The sequence below is a fragment of the Plasmodium cynomolgi genome, chromosome 12, assembly GCF_000321355.1.
Source record: "Plasmodium cynomolgi strain B DNA, chromosome 12, whole genome shotgun sequence".
NCBI lineage: Eukaryota > Apicomplexa > Aconoidasida > Haemosporida > Plasmodiidae > Plasmodium > Plasmodium cynomolgi.
In genome coordinates, this window is record NC_020405.1 from 1,671,321 (window position 1) to 1,679,193 (window position 7,873).

Here is a 7,873-nt window from a genome sequence, read left to right on the forward strand (position 1 = left end):
CTGATATATGGAGCACCACTGATGTGTAACATAAAGTATCGGTATTTCCATTTTTAATTTAATGACGATTAAATGGCGACGAAGCACGGAGAAGTGGAGGCTGTAACGACATGTAGGTCTTCCATTGGACAGGCGGGGCAAAGAGATCCACGAGGGAGAAATGAATAGCGGCGGGAAAGAGTTGTATACATGTACACACATGTACATATGTATGTATGTATGTGTGCATGTATATATATATGTACACATATATACATATATGTACGTACATACGCATGCGTGCCTATGCGCCCACGCGCGGCTGCCCCCTTTTTTTGCACGCATTTGTTAAATTGATGCATGCGAGGGTGGAAGCGCGTGGCTTAATTTGCTTTCGCTGTAATTAAAACTTTAATATTTTTTTTAAAAATTGGTAAAATTAATCATTTTAGGAAAATAAAGTGGCTCTCACTCTCGCGGCTTCCAAAATTTGAGAAAATGAGTCTGCTCAGTTGAGAAAGGGGTGTAGACCTTCGCATCCCATTTTTTACCTTTTCGCTAAAGTGAGCATAAAAAAAATGTGTTTCACTTTTTTGCAGAAACTTTTTTTAAAATTTAAAGGGGAGGGTTAATGTGCGCCAAAAATATGAGCAGATTGATTATTAGCTCCCCGAAATGGTAATGAAAAATGGTTATTGTTAAATGCAGCTGAGCTGGGTGGAGGACGTACGGCAAGGTATGCCAAAACGTTTTAGTGAAATATTTCTTTCGACAACATAGGAGTGGTCAGCGTGTGCGCTCCTCCATCAGTGCGTCCCACGCTGATTCGCACAAACGTGTACAAGAGTATGTACGTACGTATGTATTATGTACGTAAGCATATATATATGTGCACGTATGCATTTATATATATATGTGCATATCCCCACACGCACACACACGTCTGCACAGGGTTCACAGCACACATGAGCGATGTAGCCGCATGAAAATTGTTCTTGTGGGATTATACAACATGGCTGATAAATGGGTTTCATTTTTATTCCCCAAATTTTGTGGCGCTTTTGATATGTGCCTTTTTCTTCTAATTAAATGGGAAAATAAAAAAAAAAAAAATCGATTGCACTTCTCACACAGGGAGGAGGGGGGGACAACGAAATGTGATAAATATAGACACTTATAAAATGTTGATAAAGTCAGCATGAATACGTAATTTTCTCGCGCTTTTAAATAGGGATGATGCGCGCTTATTTTTTTGGGGGGCCAATTCTTTCACTCCTCGCAATGCATATATATTGGGGGGGGGTGCGTCTTATTAAATGGAAGAAGGGCACATAATAAAGGCGCTTAAATATGGGAATCATAAAATATGGCTAATTAGTGCTTAACAAAATTTGGCTCCATGGCGCCTCGCCAATCAACGCTGTGTTAAAATTACGCCGTGAGGAAGAGCCCCAAATGAAAGGGCTCCCAGTCGAAGTCCCCCCAGCTGAAGTCACCCAGTTGAAGTCACCCCAGTCGAAGTACGCTGCGCCAGTGTGATCAATTTTCTTCTTTCCACGCGAAGGGCTCAAAGGGGGGGGCCTCCTTCTTCGCGCTGTTCTCGAGGTTTATTTCGATGAAGTCGGATGGCTCCGAGGGTCTGCAAAAAAAGGGGGCAGGGATTCACAAAATGGTGTAACAGGGGAAACACAAAAAAATAAAAAAATAAAAAAGCAAAAAAGCAAAAAAGCAAAAAATAAATAAAGCAATAAGAACGGGTAAAATTTTTCTTTTTCTCTGCCGCGCGCGCCATATCGCTCCTTACGCCGTGTCCACAAGCATGATGAAACCCGATTTTCGCGAGGGAAGGATGGGCTTAAATCTACTGTTGGCCTGGTATTCGATGAACTTTTCTTGCATTTTGATTACTCTGCAAGGGTTTTTCATGTCGACCTGCGGAGGGGGGGGGAGGGTAAAAATTGGGGAAACGGGATCAGCGCATGTTTTGAGGTCATACATTCGGCGTTAACCGCTCAGGGGTGTGTACAGCGGTGGGGCGGCACGGGGGGTGATCAAGAGATGCACTAAATGGTGACACGCACGGTTATGCTGTACACACGGTTATGCTCTACACATGGCCATGCTGTACACACGGTTATGCTCTACACACGGCCATGCTCTACACACGGCCATGCTCTACACACGGCCATGCTCTACACACAGTCATGCTCTAAACGACGCGCCCACTCACCGTGTTGTTGATGGACTGCATAGTGGAGACCTTGCCCTTGGTGTCGGCCTTCTTCATTTTCTGCAAGTTGGAAAAGTTGCTAGTCTCGTTGGCCTGCTCATTCGTGGTCTCGTCATTGGCACTGCCCTCGACGCTCTCCGCATGGGACACGTGACTGGACTGCCCCACTGTAGCAGCCGTGCTGAGGATCTCCAAATTCTTCATGGACTTCCCATCAGATAAAACGGAGCTGTTGTCATCCAGAGCAGTTTTCTCCTTGGCCAATTTGTTCTCACTTTTCTGCTTCTTCAATTTTAGTGTTTTCCGTTTCGCAGTAGTGGACAGACCAGCCGTGACGGTTTCTTTCTTTTCTTGCGCTTTTTCTTTGCTTAAAAAGGAAGGATAATCAAAGGTCTGATTCTTGCACGTGGAAAGGACGGAAAAATTCTTTGGCACTTTCAAATCTTCAGTTAGTCCAATTAAGCAAGTCGGAAGGAAGGTCAAGCTAATCATATGGATTAATGGAAACCAATACCACAGTTGGCTGAATAAACAAAAACCAACAGCTGCTTGTGGTCTAATAATATTTGCTCTTCTTGTGAAGAAGGTCGAAATAGCGTTCCTTCCACATATATCTAACAACCCAGCACCTACTATGGCACCAAATTTGGCAATAATATCCTCATGTTTGTCTGATAAAATACGCATAATTTCTTCTTTATATTTTTTAAAATTTGGATTTACATGCTCATTCGATTGCTGGAAAATTAGTCCTAACGATATGAATGCACTTTGTCTCACAAAATCGGTAGTATCGGTTAGTAATGGCATGAGCATGTTAACAGCTTCTTCATTTCCTGATGCAGCACACGCGATTCCTAATGCTAGTGCAGCCCCGTAACGTACATGGGGGTTGTAGCTCTCAATTAGGAGATTTAAAAACATGGGCACTTGAGATGGACTGTTACATAATACAAAACCTAATGCTATAACGGCTGCTCTCCTAACATCATCACTTACATCTGATACGGAAAAGTGCAGTAGCCTTTTTATTATATGCTTATTGTAGCTAGATAAACCACAGTACGCCATAGCTATAGTAAACATTCCTCCATATCGTATGATGGCATCCTTATCGTTAATTAATTCTTCAATCAAAATGTCTGCTTCTTTTTCCTTTTGGAACATTACGAATCCTAGACTAATGCTACAAGCTCTCGTTATTTTTTCATGTTGGGTGTCATGTGCATAGGCTAGTAATTCGTCTACGCATTTTTCATCACCACTTCCAAGTTTTAAGAGTCCAATTGCATATGCTGCACTTTCCCCTGCTACTGCTGAGTCTGAATACATAACCCCCTTTAGCTCATCATACACTTGGTCGTCATCATTTTCCCCCATACACACTAACCCTAACCCTAAGCAGCAACCATGTTGTAACACCTCATCGTTTACATTTAATTTTAACTGAGCTAGTAAAAAGTTTTTCACCTTCTTATCATTTGTGTTATAATTTGCATGTATTAACCCAAGGGCATATAGGGAACCACCCTCTGAGTACACTCCACTGGGGGATATACCTACGTTCAGATTATTTGTAATTTGTCTCGACACATCATTGTATGGTAAATGTGATGACAGGACGATAAATGATTCGTTCACGTGTCCTTTGTAGACCACACCAAGAGATGCTGTGGAGGAAAATTTGGCCCAATTTATCGCCTTGGATAACCACTCAATGTTGGAGCGCAGGAACACGTCACATGTCGTGCCTGTCTGCATCAACCCGTGCGCTATAACGATCCCATGGTGAGTAATGCTGCTTCTGGAGTCTACTACATTTTTGTAACTATCCAGCAGAATCAAATCGGCGTGGTTATTTCGGTGCAGGAATTCCATATACAAGTTTATCGTCACCTTCCCCGTCAGTATGAACACGAGCTTTTTGATTTTTTCGTACAGCTTGTGGTTCTCGCTTATGTACATGAGCACGTCGTCGGAGAGCCTCTGCCTGTCCTCCTCCCTGCTCGCCAGGCTGTTGCTGTTGCCATTCGCCGCGTTGACCCCGTTGGCCGCATTCCCCCCGTTGGCCGCGTTAATCCCATTGGCAGCACTGTCGCCCTCGCCGCTGCCACCGGTGTCCTGACCACTCCCCTCGTCTGCGTTCTTCTTTTCCGAGTCGTCCTGCGCCGCCCCCGGGGCGGACTCCTCCTGCTGCGGAACTGTGCTCGGAACCTCCTCGCCCTTGGCCACATCGTCCCCCTTGACCACGTCGTCCCCCTTGACCACGCCGTCCCCCTTGACCACACCGTCCCCCTTGACCACGTCATCCCCCTTGTCCACGTCATCCCCCTTGACCACATCGTCATCCGCAGCACAGTCTGCACCCAAATGGAGGTTGGAGCGCTTCTTCGATTCTCCAGAATAACTATGCTCCCCATAGTAAAAAGACTTATTCTGTATCAAAATTTCTTTAATCTGTTTTAAAATATTTTTTAAAAAGTTCCGATTTTCCAAATCTACAAGTTCAAAAGAAATCTGATATGCCATCAAATGATAGTCGTTAATCAAACTTAATAAAATCTCAGCAACCTTTTTATAATCATTAATGTAAAATAAACATTCACATAAATTTATATATTCACTTTTTAATTCTTCTGGATCCATTGAAAGATATATTTTAACTAGCAATTTGAAAAAATCATTTCTAAACTTTTTCGTTGTATTAATATGCCTTTCATTTGCAATAGAGTGTTGTAATAACTCGATCTTATTTGGACAATTTAGAATTATATATTCTACTTTATCTAATCTTCTAGCATCTAACGCCACCCCTAAAGCTTCCTTCACGCTATTATTCTGCATGCAGATTTCTAACATTTCATCAACGAATTGTTCCATCTTTTGATGAATTTCGTTATTTAGATCTTCCTTAAAAATATCTGTATCGGTTTTCATTTTTTCGTTACTACTTTCGTGATTATTGTAAAGATTGAAATTGCTTCTGTTGTATGTGTTGTCTGGTCCCATATGGTTCGTATAGGAGCCTCCGTCCACGTAATTGTTATGGTTCACCTCGTTGTTCCCTTCGATGCTCCCTTCGTTGCTCCCATCTCCCTGATGTATATTGCTGTGCGCCAAGTGGGTATCACTGCTGCTGTGGTTGTTACCGCTATGATTGTTGCCACCACGTCTGTTGCTGTTGCTGCTGCTGCTACTTATGACTTGACCCTCATAGTCCCTCTCCCGAATCTCCACATACTTCTCTATACATTTGGCTAGCATCGTTTCGACATACTGCGACTTCTCGTTTATGTTAAACAGTTTTCCTGCACACAGTGCATACTTCAACGCTTCAGGGTATTTTTCCAAATGGAAATAAACCTTACTAGCCACCAAATTGGCTAGCTCTTTTCCAACAAAATTCTGGTCCTCACATAGTTCTTCTATTTTAAAAATATAATCTGCTAACTCGGGCCAATATACATCCACAATGGCATTCAGTTTTTCCAACCCGAAGATTTTCAAACTCGCTTCTTCTTCGTTCAGCAGTGCTATGACACCCGATGCCGACGTCACGATGTCACTTTGGTGCAGGTTCTTCTCAAAGTCCATTTTTTCTTTTTTTTCAGGGGTGGTGGTGATGGTGATTGTGGATATAATATGCGTATGTTCTGCTCAGGTTGGCGGGAGGCAGGAGGGGTACACCCAACGGGGGTCTTTTTGTGTGTATGTGTGGATGTCTGCGCTGGCAAGAACGCTTCGTGTAGTGCGGCTACGACCACTGCCACTTCTCCGTGTGTCCCCTTGCACAACATGCACGTGCGTACATACACACATACATATATGCATATACACATACATACACACACACACACACACACACACCTTTCCGCTCCCCGCAACTATCCTGGTGTGTATCTCTCGACGGACACCCCTCGTTTGCAGTAACTTCGAATTCGCCTCTTCACGCGCGTTTCAACGTGTTCTGCTTGCACCTGCGTTCTGGTTCTCTTCAGCAAATTTGATATATTTTTGTTAAAGCAATTGTGTTAACCTCTCGCCTTTGCGTTAGAGCGTCATTATTATATATGCCTCCTTCCCTACAGCCTACGTTTATTTTATTATATTTTATTTTATTTTATTTTTTTTCTCCCTAGGGGAAAAAACAGTTCAGTGTGTTGGGCATTTATCGTACCACTAGGCAGATGAGAAGATGCAAAAAAGCGCTCTATCCGTAGATACAGATAGGGAGTTTTTTTTTTTTTTTTCTGGCCAATCGGCATATGCAATTCGGAGTGTTCGTCCCTATTCAGTGCCGCTTTCGTGTTTGCTTAGCCTCTCCGGTTTTGCTTATCCTGTTCGTGCCTCCCGAGGTGTTCCTTAACCGTTCGGTGCCTCCTTAACCGTTGAGAACTTAACCTTTCCCGGTTTTCTTACCCTTTTAGCCGTTTTAAACTTTTTCTCACTATTCACATACTAGTGAAACACCTTTTTTTTTTTTTTTTTTTACGCTAACCTTGGCTATTTTAAATTATTTTGGCACGTACTTTCTTGTGCTGTTTGCGAAAAATGCAATTTTTTTATTTTTAAGAGAGGGGGAAAGTACGTGTTAACTTGTGTACGCAAATGGTACAAATGGGCGCCGCGCGTATGCAAAGCGTGTTAATTTTGTTCGTTTATTTTTCGATGCGCGAGGGATGCCCACAAGTATGAATATACATATTACATACATAATATTATATACATATATGTTATATACATAATATTATATACATATGTATTATATACATATTATATATGTACTTATACGTGCGTATGCATGTACCGCTCGCCTTTTACGTGTACGTATTTTTTACGCATACGCATGTTGCCTTGTGTCGTGAAAGTGTACCAATTTTTTTTTTCCTAGGCACTAGAAATATCCGCGAATTTGCAAAAAAGAAAAAAAAAATGGCTGTGCACAGCAATGCGCCCCTTCAGAGAATGCCCATGCGAAGCAGCGAAAACGCATATTCTATTCTACTAAGCCGGAGTGTCATACAAGGAACAGATTAGATTATCTTCATTAAAAATGATTTATTCAAACAAATGATTACATATCACTTTTTGGTGTGCTTGTAAACGTCGCAGAAGAAAGCTTTTTTTCTCTCCAACTCTCGTTCCCTGGGCACACTAAACATAAGTTGGAAAAATAAAATCACAAATGGTTTACATAAAATGGTGAATTTTCTCGATTTATTCTGTTCAGTGATAATTTATAAAGTGATCTCTCAGGGATCACACTCCTCCCTTGTGTATGTGTAAAGCATCACATAGTAACGTTATCACAACCGCCTAATCTAAGCATCCTCGGTGCCCAGCATTTTCGCTTCATTACACGGTTGCCGCAAAAAAAAAAAAAATGCATGCACAGTCACGAAAAAGAGTGAAAAAAAAAAAAATATATATTCCTAATTAAAGTAGCTTGGATATATGATTAGAATTTCCCTACAACTAGCTACACTACCACTGAAAGGCGCAAAAGGGTGACACAGCAAAATAAGGCGCATCGGAGAAACGCATTCTGGTCAAATGGCACACACAGCATGAACGTAATTAGCATCTTTTACAAGTGAAAGAAAAAATTTAGCGCTGGTTTTTTTGTACGTGTAGACATGATTCAGCGTACCAAGCAAAGGAGAG

General features: G+C 42.0%; 1 protein-coding gene across 1 annotated transcript; it reads right to left on the minus strand.

The window, feature by feature from the left end:
* Positions 1-1,503: 1,503 nt before the first annotated feature.
* Positions 1,504-5,803, minus strand: PCYB_124870 (26S proteasome subunit; the record flags this gene model as incomplete). The annotated part of the gene is made up of 3 exons (XM_004223820.1): positions 1,504-1,618; positions 1,784-1,911; positions 2,210-5,803. 3 exons carry the CDS (start codon positions 5,801-5,803, stop codon positions 1,519-1,521), a joined length of 3,822 nt encoding a protein of 1,273 aa, XP_004223868.1. The 3' UTR covers positions 1,504-1,518.
* Positions 5,804-7,873: the final 2,070 nt, after the last annotated feature.